Source organism: Zootoca vivipara, chromosome 8, assembly GCF_965207765.1.
Source record: "Zootoca vivipara chromosome 8, rZooViv2.hap1.1, whole genome shotgun sequence".
NCBI lineage: Eukaryota > Metazoa > Chordata > Lepidosauria > Squamata > Lacertidae > Zootoca > Zootoca vivipara.
In genome coordinates this window covers 54,501,883-54,520,675 of record NC_142591.1, presented here as the reverse complement: position 1 = coordinate 54,520,675, position 18,793 = coordinate 54,501,883, and the positions used below count along the sequence as shown (strand labels likewise).

Below are 18,793 nucleotides of genomic sequence, written 5' to 3'. Positions count from 1 at the left end.
CCTGAACAACTCTCTCCCTCAACCTACACCTCGTCAACTCACTGACGCCATAAACCACGAGAGCAAGTCGTGAAGCATTATGGGAAATGTAGTCGCTTTCGCGCCCCTGTCTATTTGATCGCGCTCGGCCCTTCGCGACAGAAAACACTACATTTCCCGGTTGTCCTTGTGCAAAAACATCCCTCTTCATGGCTCTCGGTTTTTCCTGTACCGCGTTGCATGTTGGTATCGGTAGTCTTTTAATCACGGGGATCCCTATTCTACAAGACCTGACTTCCTGGGCGGATGATACTACATTTACCGTGTGCCTCAGCCCGCCGCGCTTGCGCCGTGTGCATGGAAGGAGGGGAGGGGAAAGGCCGTTACGTTGCGGGCAACGGCCAGGGCAGTGAAGCGACAGTCAGTGTTGGTGCCGGAGGCTTCCGCGTTCACTGTTGGGGCTGGTGCGCCGCGTCAGGACGAAGGGCGGCTTCTGTCAGGCTCCGTCCGTTACGGTGGGGAGGGGAGAGGGGGGCATGAAGCTGTGAGGGGCCGCGAGCCGAAGGGAGCGGGGAAGGAGAGCGGCCGCAGGCAGGCGAAAGGAAGAGGAGGAGGAGGCGCGGAGCGATGTCTCAGCCGCCTCAGCAACATCCGCCTCAGCAGGAGCAGCAGCCGGTGGCCGCGCCGGTCTCGAAGAAGAGGGACCGGCGGATCTTCTCGGGGACTTGCCCGGACCCCAAGTGCCAGGCGCGGCTGTTCTTCCCGGCGCACGGGCCTCTGAGCAGCGGGAGCATCGAGTGCACGGACTGCGGGCAGCGCCATGAGCAGCGGCAACTGCTGGCGGTGGAGGAGGTGACGGACCCGGACTTGGTGCTGCACAACTTGCTGCGGAACGCGCTGCTGGGGGTGAGCGGGGCGGGGCCCCCCAGGAAGAACACCGAGTTGGTGAAAGTCATGGGCCTGTCCAACTACCACTGCAAGCTGCTGTCTCCCATCTTGGCCCGCTATGGCATGGACAAGCAGACGGGCAAGGCCAAGCTCCTGACCGAGATGAACCAGGGGGATGTCTTTGACTGCGCTCTTCTGGGCGACCGTGCCTTCCTAATTGAGCCTGAGCATGTTGACACGGTAGGGTATGGCAAAGACCGCTCTGGCAGTCTTCTCTACTTGCACGACACCTTGGAGGATATCAAGAAGGCCAACAACAGCCAGGAGTGCCTCATCCCGGTCCATGTGGATGGGGATGGCCATTGCTTGGTGCACGCGATCTCCCGGGCACTGGTGGGCAGGGAGCTGTTCTGGCACGCTTTGCGGGAGAACCTCAAGAAGCACTTTAGGGAGAATCTCAGCCGCTACAAAGCCCTCTTTCATGACTTCATTGATGCGGCAGAATGGGAAGACATCATAAACGAATGTGATCCTTTGTTTGTTCCTCCAGAGGGTGTACCAATGGGCCTTCGAAACATCCACATCTTTGGATTGGCCAATGTGCTGCACCGGCCCATCATCCTTTTGGATTCCCTGAGCGGAATGCGTAGTTCAGGAGACTACTCTGCCACTTTTCTACCTGGATTGATACCAGAAGAAAAATGCATGGGAAAAGATGGCATGTTGAACAAACCTCTCTGTATTGCCTGGAGTAGTTCTGGCCGTAACCATTATATTCCTCTGGTTGGGATAAAAGGTGCTGCTTTGCCTCAATTGCCTATGAAATTACTTCCTAAAGCTTGGGGAGTACCTCAGGACCTTATTAAAAAATACATCAAATTGGAAGATGATGGTAGTTGTGTAATTGGGGGTGACAGAAGTTTGCAAGACAAATACTTGATGAGGTTGGTTGCTGCCATGGAAGAGGTTTTCATGGATAAGCATGGCATTCATCCCAGTTTAGTAGCTGATGTACATCAGTATTTCTATAGAAGGACTGGTGTAATAGGAGTTCAGCCTGAAGATGTCACAGCAGCTGCTAAAAAGGCAGTGGTGGACAACCGCCTTCACAAGTGTCTCATTTGTGGTGCCCTTTCAGAACTTCATGTTGCTCCTGAGTGGTTGGCTCCCGGAGGGAAACTGTATAATTTGGCAAAAAGTACTCATGGCCAGCTAAGGCCTGATAAAAATTATAGTTTTCCTCTTAACAATTTGGTATGTGCCTATAATCCAGTTAAGGATGTACTTGTACCTGATTATAACTTGAGTAATTTGACTGTCTGTAACTGGTGCCATGGAACATTGGTGCGTCGTGTCAGAAATGATGGTTCTGTTGTGTATTTGGATGGGGACAGAACTAATACCAGATCGACAGGTGGTAAATGTGGTTGTGGATTCAAGCATTATTGGGAAGATAAGGAATATGACAATCTCCCTGAAGCTTTCCCAATTACTCTTGAGTGGGGTGGGAGAGTGGTGAGAGAGACGGTATACTGGTTTCAGTATGAAAGTGATCCTTCTCTGAACAGCAATGTGTATGACGTTGCAATGAAACTTGTTACCAAGCATTTTCCTGGAGAATTTGGCAGTGAGATTCTTGTCCAGAAAGTTGTCAATACCATTCTACATCAAACAGCCAAAAAGAACCCTGATGATTATACGCCTGTAAACATTGATGGTGCTCATGCCAGAAGAGTTGATGATGTGCAGCAAGGACAAGACTTGGAATCTCAACTTCCAACCAAAATTATTCTTACTGGTCAGAAAACAAAAACATTGCACAGGGAAGAGCTAAATATGAGTAAAACTGAAAGAACTATTCAGCAAAACATTGCAGAACAGGCACCTATAATGCAGAAACGCAAAACAGAAAAATTGAAACAAGCACAAAAAGTGCCACCTAGAACATCTTCCCCAGGTGCTGTTCCTGATGGGCCATCTTCTGCACCTGCTACACCTATAAAGACTCCTTATTCCCCAACATCTACGAAAGAGAAGAAAATACGCATAACAACAAATGATGGGCGGCAGGCCATGCTCACTTTGAAATCCACAACCACATTTCTAGAACTGCAAGAAAGCATCGCTAGAGAATTTAATATTCCTCCCCATTTGCAATGTATTCGAGTTGGCTTTCCTCCCAAAGAGCTTTTGCCACCCAAAGAAGGGCAGGAAAATGAACCTGTTCCTCTACTGCATGGTGACAGAGTAACTATAGAGATTCTCAAAGGCAAGGAGGAGAGCAGCCAGACCGCTTCAGTTCACTCAGCCCATGCTGTGAAACTTGATGATGTTGCTGTTACTAGTAAAATAGCTTCCAAGGAAATCCAAGAACAAATCGACAAGGAAATGTACTCTCTGTGTCTTCTAGCAACATTTATGGGTAAGGAAAAAACTTATTTTCGCTTTTCAAAGAGTAGAGATATTTCAAACTCTGAATTTTATAAAGCTAGAAATCCATACATGATCTGACCACCTATTACCGTAGATAAATACAAGTTGGTGTCATAATTCATAGAATCATAGAGTTAGAAAGGATCCCGAGGGTCATCTAGCCCAACCCCCAGCAATGCAGGAATCTTAACACACAGTCAGTCCTCTAATTTGAAACCATACCAAACCCTGCTAAGCTTTGGAAATGTGCTAGTAGTTTTATTGCTGCACAGCTGTTCCTCCTTTCAAAAATAATGAAACTACTTTTTTAAAAAAGTACCTGTAACTACTGTTTCAGCCAGGGGTGAGAACTTGTGGCCCTCTAGACTTGCCTCTGCCAACATGGCCAGTGATAGGAATGATAGTTCAGCAACATTTAGAAAACAGCAGATTCCCCAACCTTAGTTTATACTTTTAGGGGCATTTGAAAGCCAACTTTATCTTATGTCTCCCAGCTTTATCTTATGTCTTCATTTATGTAATGTTGTGCTCTGATAAATGGACTTTTCTCATATTCCTAATGTTTCCTCATGAAGAAGTTTATTATTCTAGTAACTAGCTAGAGGTTTTTTGTGTCTGGATTCTCACTTGCTTCCTCATTTGCTTCCTTTGCTATAAATACTATATTTAAAGCATATATATGAAGCTGTGAAATATTTACTGCAGCACCTCATCTTTCTTACTGTCTTAATTTAAAGCATAACAGGGTTTTGGTGAAGTAAAACAAACTTAAAAGCAGAACTCCTTGTCAAGAGAGTATATATAATATATGCATTTCTCCTGCTCAGCCAGATCTATGGAAGGTTATATTTTAAGAAAACTCTTAAACCAAATTAATTGGCAGTGTTGCAAATACGGTAAAATCAATGTATTGCAGTTTTTGCCATTACCTTGCAGGGTGCATGACATCAAAAGTATTACTTGGTTTCCAACCAGCTGAGGCATTTTTTAAAGTACCCCCCCCCCATATAAAACCCTTGTGATAATTGCAGAATGCCGTAACATTTGCAGTGTCATTAATGTTTTTGGCACTCTCAGTTGCATTATCTGTGTTGCTTTTGAAAATTAGGCTTGTGTGTCAAGGCACTAAAAATAAAATGATGGAAATGACTGTTCAAAAGAAAATGGCAGTTTCTGTGTGCAATTTTGTGAACTGAAAGCTTAATAGTGCATTATTGGAAACGAAACTGAGTAGAAACTATTAAACAAAAGTGAAACTGGCAACTTTACTTTTTTTTAACTGAGAACAAGCCTTATGAAGTGTTGTGGTCATATGACTTTTGTTATTCAGAGAAAAATATCTCTTCAGCTTTAACCATTTCTTAACAACCACATCTTTCCTAGTAGTTCTTGTTCTCATCTGAGTATGAAGTAGAAAGGTAGTATCCAAAAGATATTGTGGCTGCATGCATGTCAGGAAGCCTTTAAGAAAAAAATACAGTGGTACCTTGGTTTAAGAACAGTCCTGTTTACGAACGATTTGGTTTACGAACTGCGCAAAACCAGAAGTAGTGTCCCAGTTTGTGAACTTTACCTCAGTCGTAAGAACGGAATCCAAACGGTGGAAGGGCACTGGTGGCGGTAGGCCTCATATGGGAAAGCGTGCCTCGGTTTAAGAACGGTTTCAGTTTAAGAACGAACTTCCGGAACGGTTTAAGTTCATAAACTGAGGTACGACTGTATTTAGGACAAAAAAAAAGAGTCTGAAACAAAACTGTGGGTTACCTCATGTTCATGCAGGGGGGCTGGTTGGGAGGAAGCATTGCATGGCAGAAAGGAAATGGGAGGCTAGGTGTTTTAGGATTAAACAAGACAAGCACACATACTGTGTGAAGAGTTTGAACCTTTGTAGCAATTGCCTATTATTTCTATGGGAGAACTGTCTCATACTTGGAGGACTGTAACCTTGTTCAAATAATATGAATTGTTGTTATGAAAAATGCTCGCTTGACTCTTGGGATTGCATTCTTCAACTCCCCTCCCTCTGCATGCAAAGAGGAAAAAAGTTTTCCGTTTTTAATTAACAACAGTTCCTCATAGTGTCCAAACATAGAACAAGTAATGGTTCTCTATCTGTGATTGGCTAAAACAAATAGGATATCAAACCACTTCTTAAAATCCTGGTTTATTAACTGCTACAGTTAGAACAAACCCTGGTTCTGAGAGTTAAGTTAATGTAGCTTGAGTTTTCCATTAAGATATATTGGCAGAGTACTATTCTCTTTCATTGATGCTTAAAATCAGGGTTGCCTTGTATTCCTCCAAGTACCCAAGTACTCCTATACCTTCGGTAAAATGTGTGTAGCTAAATGCTGTGTTGCTAATACTTTGTCATGTGTGAAATGGCCCTTAGGTTCCCAGGGAAACTAAAAGAGTGACTCCCATTGAGATGTGAAGGGAGGCGGGAACCAGGGGAAGAGACTACCCCCCCCCTTCTTTCTCTGGACCTTCATATCTCTAGCATGCTTTCCATTTGCCTTCATTGTAATATTGCAAGTGGGACCTGAAAACTTTCTCTTTAAATAAAATTTTGTGTGTCTTCACATGTTACAGTATAACTGAAGTGACACCATCCTGACTCCTCTAGAAGGTGGTAGAACTCAACTGCGGTCTTGATTTCTTGGTTATGCTAGAATGTGATAGAAAGTTGGAGGACTTTAGTGACATGCTGGGAACAGGCATTTGTATTTATATATAAATGAAGTTCATATTTTTCCACCAATTATAATTATGCTCGTTAACTAACCCTTTTTTCTGTTCCACAGGAGAAGATGTCTGGTCTTATGCAAAAGGACTTCCTCACTTGTTCCATCAGGGTGGTGTGTTCTACAATATAATGAAGAAAACAATGGGTATAATTTCTAACTATATGCTTGTGTATATGTATCATGGTTTTTAAGAGAAAATTATTGTGAAGCTTTGATTTGGTGTACATGGGTATACATAAAATGGGGTGGTGGTGTTTCAACCGTGCCATGTGTACCTCAAATGAGAAGGCAAATCAGGATGATTCGGGGCAGACCCTAGTTTGATTTTGCCATTAACAAGTTGTGTCAAGGCAGATCAGGGAGTTCTCATACTCCAAGTAGCTCTGTTACTTCCGTTTTTTCAGAAAGTTCAATATAATGCACAACATCTCCTTGCTTGTTTTCTTTTCTCAAAATTGAAACAAAACTGACTGAGGAAACACCCAGAGCTCAAGAGGGGAGATGATTGAGAGGTGGGAGGATCTTGTGTTTTGATGGACAAGTCTAGCTTTTAATCACAATTTCACTCCCTCAAAAGGAGAGAACATACATACAATTTGTATGCAATTCTGCTAGAAAATAAAACACTTCCTCTTAAAAAACCTCAACAACTTAAATGTTTCCTGGCACGAAGTCCACTGGTTGGGTCTGCCTGAACTTTGGCAAGCTTAATCCACTCTGGATGAGCTCCTTTGCCTGCAAATTACCATACACCCACTTATGTGAAAAGGGGGGGGGAAGAGAAATATAGCTATTTTAGATTCCCCTTTCTAGTTATGGGAATAAAACAGTTTCAGATTTAACGTATCAGATTCAGATCTGAATAGCAAATCAAATCAGAATGACACAGAGCAGCTCAAACAGAGCAGGATGCTTTAGAATGCTACAGATATGAAGCCATTGATGTGCACGCTTGCTATAGTAGAGAGAAATGTATAGGCTTTAAAGGAAATTGACAGAGTGGGTAAAGGTCTTCTAAATTAGTGGTACTGTTGTCACAATTGTTTTTCTTGTCTTCTTGAACTAAATTGTGTGCACGCTCATTTTCTTGATTGAGGAACAAAATCTGTGTTATAAGCCAAAGTCAAGAACTGCAAAGGAAAATGTGATACTGTACAATTAATCCTGAAACATAGAGCTTCAGTCTAACTACTGGTAGCTGCATTTGCTGGTCTCATTGTGCAGCAGGTCATTTCAGCCTGCCATTCCACTCTAGCCTTCTACTACTGTAGTTCAGAGAACTCTCCAGAATGACATACAGTGGCTCAGTTTGCACATCACATTGAGTTAAACCATCATTTTTTTTTAAACTATAATGTGGATGAGCAGAATTCCCAGGGCACTTCTCACCTGCTGCTGCTGTGCCACTGACAAAACAATCCAGAGCCTAGCTTGTCATGTCTTCTGAACATGGGCTCATGGTTGTTTCCTCCAAACAAAACACAAGTGGTAACCAAGGTTTATACTACATGTGTTTTGTTTGAAAGAAACAACCTCAAACTTGACTTCAGAGGATACAAAAAGGCAGGATCTTGATAGTTGTGATGTTTATATGTAACGTCCAGGATCAGTAGCAGTATGCCAATGTGCCAGTGGGTAGAGTCTGTTACATTCATGTCCTGCTTCTGGATTTCCTAAAAACATCTGGTTGGCCATTGTGGAAAACATGATGCTGGATTAGATGGTCCTTTGGGGTCTGAACCAACAGGTCTGCACTTACGTTTTTGTTTTTTCCTTAGTTGTTTCTTTTTAAGGTGCTACGGGTTGTGTCCGAATCAGACTCAATGAAATTAATTGACATGACTAACTAGGTCCAGTAATTTCAGTGGGGCTACCCCGAGTTGAACATAGTTGGATACAACCTTTTGTGCTTATAATGTGACCCTGGTATGCTTTGTTAACTGCTTCACAGCCATCATTAAGAAGCAATATATAAACTTTAAAATATCTCTTTCCCCTTTCTATAGGTCTGGCTGATGGTAGGCATTGTACTTTTCCACACTTGCCTGGTAAGACCTTTGTGTACAATGCAGCAGAAGATAGAGTGGAACTTTGTGTGGATGTTGCTGGGCATTTTCCTGTGGGCTCCGATGTTGAAGACTTGGTTAAGGAGGCCCTAAGCCAAGTGCGAGCAGAAGCTTCTTCAAGAAGCCGGGAAGCAAGTCCTTCACATGGACTCCTAAAGTTGGGTAGTGGTGGCGTAGTTAAAAAGAAGTCAGAGCAACTTCACAATATAACAGCATTTCAAGGGAAAGGCCATTCTTTAGGAAGTGCAGCTGGTAGCCAATCACTTCATCAAAGAGCTCCACTGTCAAGAAAGCAAAGCACAAGCACAGACTTCAGTCCAAGTTCTGCTAAATCTGAGTCTTCAGTGTACACAGGTGATTCTGGAAACAGTGAGCTAATACGGATAGCTCCTGGAGTAGGAACCATGAGAGACAGCAGGCAGCTTGATCCTAATTTGATTGAGGCACAACGAAAAAAATTGCAGGAAATGGTATCTTCAATTCAGGCTTCAATGGACAGACACATGCGTGATCAGAATACAGAGCAGTCGGCGACACAAGACTTCTCTCAAAGGAAACTGGAAGCCGCAAGTTCATCTATTAAAACAAGGAGCCCTCAGACTGGTTTGTCTGAATCCTTTTCTTTATCAAGTGGCAGCGGACATCTGAATGCAGAAACAACTGACAGTAACATGTCAAATGCAGTGGGAACAACATTCTCTACAAGATCAAAAGCACAGAAGGGAAATTCTGTGGAAGAGCCTGAAGAGATGGATAGTCAAGATGCAGAAATCACTAATACATTTGAGCCAATGGATCATTCATGAATAGAAAACAACTGATAAAATACAAGAGATTACTGTGCAAATGTAATGTTTGTTGGCTGGGCCACATAAGATTAGTAACTGAATCTTGTATGTTTCAAAGATTAAATCTTACTCATTGCATGATAGCAAGTGTGTGATAGACAATAGCTTTTAATATGCCATTTTGTTGCCCAGGTTAGCTCTCAGTTACCTGTAAATTAGTTATTAGAATATGCACTGGGATGAATTATCTGCTGTAGATGTGGGTTCTTTTTTTTTGTAATTTTATTTCTGTTAAAGTCTTAATCCTCCAGCCCATGTGAAATCATTATGCTTCAAAGATTAATATGTGAAAAGAAAATCTGACAAATGTAGTGTGTTGGTTCCAGCATAAAGAGGCATTCCTTTAGATCTGAACACTTTGCATCCATTTAGATTTCCAGGTTTCTCAAAAACCCACATATATTTATTGAGATCTCTTTAAAAGTTGTATATTTGAAGAATGATAGGGCAAAGTGCTATATAGTATAAGATGAATCTAAAGCAAAGGTGATGCAACAATGCATGGCCAACTGAGCCAGCGCAGCTTTTTCATTGCCCTGTTGGCTAGTGATTGCATGTTTAATTTTGAGCTGGTAAAGTACTATTGTGTGCTTTACATTGCAAAGGCAGTAGTATGCAAGTATTTTAAGAAACTGCAGCAGGCTAATAAGGAATTGCTTTTTGTGCAGGAAGATTTTGAAAAATAACAGTTGGTTATCAGTGCTGGCTATTAACACTTTCTAAGCATGTTGGATTAATGGAATTTAACAGAACTTTCATCAGATTTTCAGTGACATAGTAACAGTTTCTTTTTGACTCCCTGAAATGGGAAATCCTTAGTGTTTCGCTTTTATGCAAGACTTCATGCATCACTTTGATTAAACTGTCATCCACTTAAACAGCATATTCATCAGAGCTACAGTGCTATTTTTTAATAAGCAGCCATAGTATTTGCTCCGTAAAGATAGAATATTTATCTTGATACTGATGTTGCACTTTTGCCTCTTTGCTTATTTCTATTTTATGTGCATTATTACTGCTTCATCTAATGAAAATAAACTTGAAACAGTAAACAACTTATATACAGAAGAGATACTGAAAAGAAATCTGAAGTGCTTAGCTATTGAAGCCAGTGTTTACTCAACATGCAAGTTTTACCTGGTCCACAAATACTAAGTTTGTATTAATGTTTATATTCTGAAAATATACTCACACTTTCTGCAGTTATAATCACACAGGAAACCTCTAAGCAATGCTATGATAAAATGTCCCAACTAAGGGAAGGTTTATTTTTTATATGGGAAATTAACCGAAGGTAAAACTGCCTTGGTTCATTCAACTATATTAATCCTTTCAAACACCCTTTTTGCTTTTCTCATTCAGGGACTAAATCTTTTGTTATCTCATGCACTGCTTATATATAAAACATACAAATACAACTTTCATAAATAAATGATTCCAAATATATAGTTTTGCTGCTTAATTTGGTCAAGAAATGAAATATGTGATGTAAATAGGTAATTCTAAAATTGATCATGCCACACAGAACAGGATACTTGAGGCGGAATATAAAAAACCACTGTAACTTCTAACGAACGCACAACCAGACTTGTGGCCGTAGCCCAAAGTGTTATCCATTTGTAAGGGATTGTGCAGGGGTGGGTGATATTGGACTTTCTGGCACAGCAATATCCCATGCCCCAGTTTAAAAGGTAGCTTTTAATATATTATGAGATGGCTTGTGACACAAACCAGAACCTAACTACTCTTTCTCTGACCATATGGATATCTGCACTGGATATCTAAATCCTGAAAATTCAGTTAATATCTCTGGCTTCTATCACATAAGCTTGGGAAATCCAGTATTTTTGGAAATATTATTGTGGGGGATTTATAGCACAGAGCTACAGTTTCCAGGATTCTTTGGATGAGAATCATGGCCACTGTTATCTTAAAATTGGCTTGGATTATAGGGTTGATAAACAGCCTGGTGGTTTGATATTTTTCTTCTTAGTTTGGAAATACTGTACTTTGGTGGTTTTTCATTGTGTGCAAAGGAGGATAATTGTCAACATCCTTTACTCAAAATGCATGTATAAATGAGCAAGAGCTGTAAAATTGGGAAGGCATGGGTGATTTTATAATTTAATGTGGTGGTGTGAACTAAGAGTTAAGTACATCTTTTCTGTCCCTTGTAGAAATCCTTTCTCTTGAGGAATTGTGTTATGACTCTTCATTTTTCCCTACTCAGAAAATAAAAATACAAAGTTATTCACTTTGTATTCTTGCCCTTGTGTGATGTGTTGAAAAGATGTTTGCAATGCTGTTTGTAAAATGAAAATAGTAGTAAAGGATTAGGACAGGGCTGGGAAATCTGTGACCTTCTAGATGCCATTCAACTCAGTCCACCCCAGCCAGCATGGCCAATATTCATGGAAGGCCACAGGTTTTCCCAACCTGGCTTAGGAGTGTTATGAAAAAATACTGCTGTAGCTGTAACTATGTTGGGGAAGCGTTAACATTTAATTTTTTATATTGCAAGTGTGCAATGTAGGCTTATCTCCATCAAAGTTAATGGAATTCATATGCACAAATAAATGGTGGTCTCATTCACTTTAATGACACATAGTTGCCACTAACATGATATATTTCACTTAGTGAGCTTAAACACATGCAACTAGTTACAGGATTGCAGCTTCAGCAAGTGATTGAGAGTCCTCTACAAAATGAATTTCTGGAAAATCTCAGATGTGGCATGGGGATGCCTGAAGTGCATTTCCTGTAGACATTTCAAAATTCTGTCTCTTATTATTCACCAATCGTCAGGCTTTCTGATGTGTGTGGGTCTAAAATTTGACAGTTGAAAGGCCATGGTTTTATTTCAAACACTGTTAAGTAGGTCAGAAAAGCTTGTTCTTGAACAGCAAGTTTAATGTATGTATATACAAATATGAATGGGAAGTGAGAATACAGTAGTAGTAGCGCAGCAGCACCAATACACTGGTTTACTCAGGAGGGAGTAAATTATGTACAATCAGAGAAGAAAATTGAAGAAGTAAGTGCATTCTAGAAATTTCTAGAATTGCTGCATACTGATTTGCTTTCCATTAGTAGTATTTTAGTGGGTATACAAGGTGCACTTACTACATTACTGTTCTATATTTCTCTGGAGAGTAAACCGTTGGATGTTTCAGCTTTAAAAACTTAATTATTTCACAACTGAAAAAATGGCTTGCTCACTTAATTTCACTTTTGAATGTTCGTTGTAGTATACTTCTACCCAGCTAAAAAATAAAGTAGCAAGATGTAACAAAGTTTCTGATTTTTAAAAAAAGATCTTTCCCCTTCTTTGCCTGTATAATGTGTTCCTCTCATTTAGCTTTAAATAATCTACATTTTCAGTTGAAATTGACTTATTATAGGGGCAGTATTTAGTTGCTGTGTTTATGGTCCAGACATGACGTCTATTCTCTGCTTTAGTAAAGATCACAGAAGACCATTGCTGCAACTGTATACTAACAATGCTATAGAAAGGATGTATTTTCCAAAACCAAAATGGCTTTTTTTCTGAAGGGACAAATTTGGGTATATCTGTATAATGGAGGGCTTTGATGACTGCTCTTCCCTGTGCGCATGCAACCCACCTAGATTTCATATGAGCCAACTGTGTGTGAATTATCCCCGATTTCCACCAATTCTAGTGGAACTCAATTATGTGTATGCTTAGAATTCAGATCTATGCTACTTTTTCTTTGGGTCAGTTTGACATGCTGGATGCTAATCAGACTGTCACAACCTCAGTTAGGGGACTGACATTCCAGCAAAAAGCTTTATTCAATATATACTTGTGAATATCCCATAGTATCTTACATTTTAAAGTGTTGCATTTAAAATACTTTAAGGCAGCATTCCAACTTTGCCCCTATGATTGTAGTAAAGTTAAAAGACTGAACAGTGATTCATATTTTTAGATTTTATTTTAATGAAGGTTATTGCCAGGAAGAGAAATAGTGCACTTTTGGAAGTAATTGAGTAAAAAAAATATGTATAAATAAGCATTAGTACTGTATATATTTAGGAAACCTTTGAAAACAGCAAGTGCTTTACAAATTGAATACAATTAGAATAGTAATGATACCATGTTCACAATGCTGGCTGTTCAGCACACTCAGATTTTATTTGTGATTGCTGTACTAATTTGATTTTTTTTTATCTGTATTGTATCAATAGTGTATTATAACAGTGTACTATATTACACTTTATTGTACAGTATTTGGGATTTTATTTGATTGCTATATTAAAAAACATAAGCTAAACAACTTTTTCTTAATTTCTATACCAACATTATTGTTATTAGTACGGTGGGCAAAGGCCAGCTTTTTCTGTCTTGTCAGAGCTAACTGCTATGGCTGGGTGGAAGTGAGCCACATGCTAGCAGCAGCCATTGGTTTTTACCCAGGTTTTCACCTGAACAGATCTGCAAGCTGTTATTCCATAATTGTGTCCGTGAATTTATTTTTTAAAATCATATTTCACTTGTTACCATCTGGGTCCCAAAGCAGCTTAACAAAATGAAAATATACAAAACATTAAAAACCTACATTACACATCTGATATTAAAACTCCAAAACACACAACAACAACAACAACAACAACAACAACAACAACAACAACAACCTAGCATTAATGGTGTAAAGGCCTGGACTAAAAATTTTAAACCAAACATCCAGAACATATTGTGGATACTGCCTGCCTAATTTATAGTGGGAGTAAATTCTGTAGCTGGGGACCCAGGTGGCGCTGTGGTTAAACCACTGAGCCTAGGGCTTGCTGATCAGAAGGTCAGCGGTTCGAATCCCTGTGACGGGGTGAGCTCCCGTTGCTTGGTCCCAGCTCCTGCCAACCTAGCAGTTCGAAAGCACGTCAAAATGCAAGTAGATAAATAGGAACTGCTACAGCGGGAAGGTAAACGGCGTTTCCATGTGCTGCTCTGGTTTGCCAGAAGCGGCTTTGTCATGCTGGCCACATGACCTGGAAGCTATACGCCGGCTCCCTCGGCCAATAATGCGAGATGAGCGCGCAACCCCAGAGTCGGTCACGACTGGACCTAATGGTCAGGGGTCCCTTTACCTTTTTAAATTCTGTAGAGTTGGATGTGATTCATCCCCTCCCATACCTTGAGTGCTTGCTACTTCTGGAATTTTATTTTATTTTTTATTGACCACATGAGAGCTCAAATGTTGATGTAGCCAGTATGTTTTAATGGTTATATCCAAGGATTGCAAGCAGAAGAGCAAATGTGGTAAATTAGAAATTCGGAATACTGGATTAAGAGGCGGGAAAGAGCCTGTGAAGTTTTTGCTTCTAAATAATTGTCCGGTTTGTACTCTCTCCCTCTCAGGAATTTACATGGGTAACTTACAGACTGTATCCATTAATACCCGGCTAGTCTTAAAGTTGCTTCGCTTCAGAGAAGCATACCTTCAGGAGATTTTCTGGATTACAGGATGTGGGCAAAGGGTCAAGGTGGAACGGCTAGTTCATGAGCTAAAGCTGTATGAGCAACCTGTGGCCCTTCAGGAGTTGCTGGACTGGTCCCCATCGTTCCTAACCATTGGCCGTGCTGGCTACGGCTGATGAGCACTGGAGACCAACACTTGAAGGGTCACTGACAGTAGTGGATGACATGGTGGTGTGCCACTATTCTCCTGATTCTCTGTGGTGCAGGTGATACTGTGAGATAAAGGGGCAAGGAAGCAGTGAGATTGGTGTAGTATGGCCTCTCTACTTCACAGCAAGCAACAGTAAACACTGTAGATCAGGTGAGCAGCAGTACCCCATCACAAGGCCTCTCCATGTCGCAGTTTCCCCACCCTGAGTTAAAAGAGGTGTGCAGAACAGCCTAGGTGCCTATGTGAAAAGCAGATGGATGAAAAGGGTGTATAATGTTTTACAAGTATCTATAGCAGCACTGTTGGAGTCTTCCTGTGCGTGTGCTTACGTAGCTGAAACAAAACCACACCAAACTACGTGAGATGTACCAGCAGACGTAGCGGTAAACTTGAGGCAGGCACAAATAATAACAATGAAAAGAATTGGTAGGGGAAATCCCTAAGCAGGGCAACCGCTACCCCCAAACCACCCGCTAACAGCTCAAATGCAATAATGAGATGCTGCCACAGAAGGAACTGCCAACCAGGTGAGATCGAATGGAGTGGATGGAAAAGAAGGATACAAAATATATTGGCTAGAACAGTCTCATTCTCTGTATAGGTCACTTCCTGGTTCACTTCCTGATCCTTATGTGGAAGAAGATGCATTAATTAAGAGTTGTTAATCTGCTTAGCTAGTAATTACATATCAAAACATTTTTAATTAGGACTAGCCAAGTACTAATGTATAATGAACCTCATCCTACAAGATTATCTAGTTTAATAATAATAATAATAATAATAATAATAATAATAATAATAATAGAGAGAATAATCAAAATCTTCTGGGGGACATAAGTAGATAACAACTATAAATGTAATGATTTGGAACACATGACTACAAGCCTGGAAAACTCCTCCCACCCCCCCTTCCCCAGCTTGCTCTTAGCCACTAGTAGCCACTTAGTCTTAGCCACTGACAGCTTGTCTAGAATTGTATGGGTATAATCATTGGGGCACAAGGAGAAGGGGACGACAGAGGACGAGATGGTTGGACAGTGTTCTCGAAGCTACGAACATGAGTTTGACCAAACTGCGGGAGGCAGTGGAAGACAGGAGTGCCTGGCGTGCTATGGTCCATGGGGTCACGAAGAGTCGGACACGACTAAACGACTAAACAACAACAAATCATTGGGGAGTTGAATCCACAAATGTCATGTGGTGCTGCATTTGGGTGATGTGTTCCAAGTGAATGTGGATGGCTGCACTTAGAATTGTGCTTCAGTCTCCTTGAAGATAACAGAATTCTGCCCAATGCTGCCGCTGAAGTGTGTTGTGAATGTCAGCTGGGCATCCAATTCAGTTGGTTGAGTTGGGCTGCAGTGCCTTATTCATTGCAACATGAACATAATCCTATGTTTGGCAAGCATAGCCACAGAAAGGTATGTAGAATGCCGTGTGAGGAACCCAGAATGGTTCTTGCAGCATTGGCAAGAATGGAGAGACAACAGCTCCTTGCAGCACATAGTGATGGCTGTCCCTGCCTGTACAATGACAATAGGTCATATTGTCAGAATGTCAGGATTAATTTCCCCTTTCTATAGGTACTAGAACTTGCTTCTTGGAGCCACAGCTTTGGTGCAGTGGCTCACTGGGCCAAATTATTGTTAGGGAACACCTTTGAATGTTGTAACATACAGGGAGTTGTAGTTTGCTTTTTAGCTGCAATCTCTATAACTAGTGGAGTGCTTCTCCATTGGCACAAACTGGCTACCAATTCCATCTGAAAGGCTTGAGAGTATTGATATTTACCCACCTCACGCTTACTTGCTGAGGCCTTTCCATAGGTTTGTGGTTTAAATAACATCTTGTCATCCTCATGTCCCTCTCAGCTGACCATACTGGAAGCTCCTCCATCCTATTTATGGAACATGTAACTCATGAGTCTGCATGAAACGCTTCAGAAATAGAAATGGCCATAATTCATGAGTTACAATATCCATTTGAAGCTGTATAGCTGTTTCCCCAGCAGGCTTATATGTGTATTGTACTGCAAGCTACTGTCAAAATAGGGTTTTATTTTGGTGTTTGTTTTTAAAAGGCAATGGAATAGAAAGAACTTCACAAAATGCATCCTGTTCTATATTCAAAATATTTTGGACTCAACTAGAAACTTTCAGCTTTTTGAGCAACATACCAGTAGTAGTCAACAGACTTTAAACAGCTGCAGTTCCTCCACTAAATGCACGACTCAGTTGTTTGAAATGTGGAATTGAAATATTGCTAGATTTTTAAAAAAATGTAGTTGAAATATTGCTAGATCAGAAAAATGTAGTTATTAAGTCATCACACAAAGCTGCAAGCACTTATTGAAAACATTTTGAATGATTTAGTATTCTAACGCTTCTAACACCCTGTAAGCAAGCTTCCCCAGTAGACACCTGTTATAGAACTCTTGTGAACCTTTGGACAGTGGCAGTAGTACAACATGGCAGATCTAACTAGTAATATAAATTCACATAGATCTTAAAAATGGGGTTGTTTATTGCACACTGACATAAGTCAAAATAGACACGTTTAACACTTAAATGGCGGCTAGTTCCTTTGGTTAGAGCATGGTGCTGATAATGCCAAGGTCATGGTTTCCATGCCAGCTGCATATTCCTGCATTGCAGGGAGTTGGACTAAATGGTATTGGAGTCCCTTCCAACCCTACAATTCTATGAATCCTGGTCAGCAACAGTACATATGTACTGTGTAAAGCAGTGTGAGGAAATTAGCTAAATAAAATCACGACTAAACTGATGCACGCAGCGCACTATGTAACACAACAGACGTGTCACAGATTTTACTTTTAATAAGTTTTCTGTTTTGTAGCAGTTCCTATCTCAGTACTGTAAGCATAATTTATTTTGGAATACCCATTATTTTTATCTTTAAAAATAATAAATAAAATAAAATTAAAAAGCCATCCAGCTTACCCCTTAAGCTTTATTTTATTGTAATTTATACAGTAATTTATATAGTGCTTCTAGCGTTGGTTGTATTTGAAGTGCTCCCTTGTATTTGAACTAGCTACGTACGTAGCGCAAATGACGTTGAAGTTGAAAAAGAACCATACTTTAAAGCTAATTGAAGGAAGATAATTTTTGTAGTTAGTACCCCAAAAACTAATAGAACATTGGGGGTGGGAGGTTGAATGTTACAGTCGCTTGCTTTTTGCTTCTCACTGCAGCAGAGAGTACATCCAAAAAATGCATCGGCTGAGCTCAGGGGGCCCTTCCCCTAAGGCCGCCCCTGAATTCACATTTACTGTCGACTACTGAAATGACTTTTTAGAGATACTGTACTGTATTGTAGAACTATTGACCAGTAGCATGGTTATATCTATTGCCGTCAGAACCAGCCTTAAAAAAGCCCCTCTCTTAATCTCAAATTGTTTACATACGCGGCCGTTAATAATATATAAACACAGTGATAAGTGCCAATGAAGAGTTGGAAATGTGTTAGCCAGCGGTTTTTCCCTCCAGCAGTTGTACTGAAACTTTGTATACAGAAAACAGAAGCAGCGAATTCAACGTCCCTTCGATAGCTCAGCTGGTAGAGCGGAGGACTGTAGAGGCGCTGCTCCACACGGAGATCCTTAGGTCGCTGGTTCGATTCCGGCTCGAAGGAGACCTTGCTTTTTTCTTTTCCCTTCTATCACAGATATAAAATCTCTTCGCAGTGTTGCAATTCATTCCTTTTCTTAATGCCGTGTTTGTTTGTTTTAATGTCAATTATATTATCGTTAATTAATATAGATTTTTCTGTCCCGAGAAAGGCGAATTCACGAGTGCCCAGTCTTGTATACCGTACGGCGTACATGGTCGGTAAGAGGAACGGATTCCAAGACCGAAATTCTCGCTACGTTTAACGTGTGGGAAAAGGAAAGCGGCACAACAGGCTGACTCCGTACATATCGCAGAGGGTATTTTGCCCGTTCGTGAGTTGCCTTTGGCTATTGCCCTTAAAAACGGGCCGTTTTCGTTTCGGTTGTTTTCTTCCCTCACAAGCCCTGGAAGACGAAAGGACTCCCTCCCCCAGCATGCCTTGCGCCTTAGCCCGCCCTCCGGCTCCTTTCCATATCCCGCCACCTTTCTCCCCTTACTGGCCGTTCCCCCTCCTCCCTCGCACCAGCCCCCCTGCTTGGTCGCGTGCTT

The 18,793-nt window shown here is 41.0% G+C and overlaps 1 protein-coding gene and 1 non-coding gene across 2 annotated transcripts; both read left to right on the top strand.

Moving 5' to 3' along the window:
* The first annotated feature begins 355 nt into the window (after positions 1-355).
* On the top strand, positions 356-13,259 carry VCPIP1 (valosin containing protein interacting protein 1). Its single transcript, XM_035125918.3, has 3 exons — positions 356-3,289; positions 6,105-6,191; positions 8,054-13,259. The coding sequence occupies exons 1-3, from the start codon at positions 607-609 to the stop codon at positions 8,917-8,919; spliced, it is 3,636 nt and encodes a 1,211-aa protein (XP_034981809.2). The 5' UTR covers positions 356-606; the 3' UTR covers positions 8,920-13,259.
* Positions 13,260-18,173: 4,914 nt separating this feature from the next.
* TRNAY-GUA (transfer RNA tyrosine (anticodon GUA)) lies at positions 18,174-18,266 on the top strand. The gene is made up of 2 exons: positions 18,174-18,210; positions 18,231-18,266. It is a non-coding gene; the product is annotated as a tRNA-Tyr (tRNA).
* The last annotated feature ends 527 nt before the right edge of the window (positions 18,267-18,793 follow it).

Coding starts and splice junctions, on each gene's coding strand:
- VCPIP1 (XM_035125918.3), top strand. CDS start 607: ATGTCTCAGCCGCCTCAGCAACATCCGCCTCAGCAGGAGCAGCAGCCG. Junction 3,290..6,104: donor TCTTCTAGCAACATTTATGG/GTAAGGAAAAAA, acceptor TCTGTTCCACAG/GAGAAGATGTCTGGTCTTAT. Junction 6,192..8,053: donor TATAATGAAGAAAACAATGG/GTATAATTTCTA, acceptor CCCTTTCTATAG/GTCTGGCTGATGGTAGGCAT.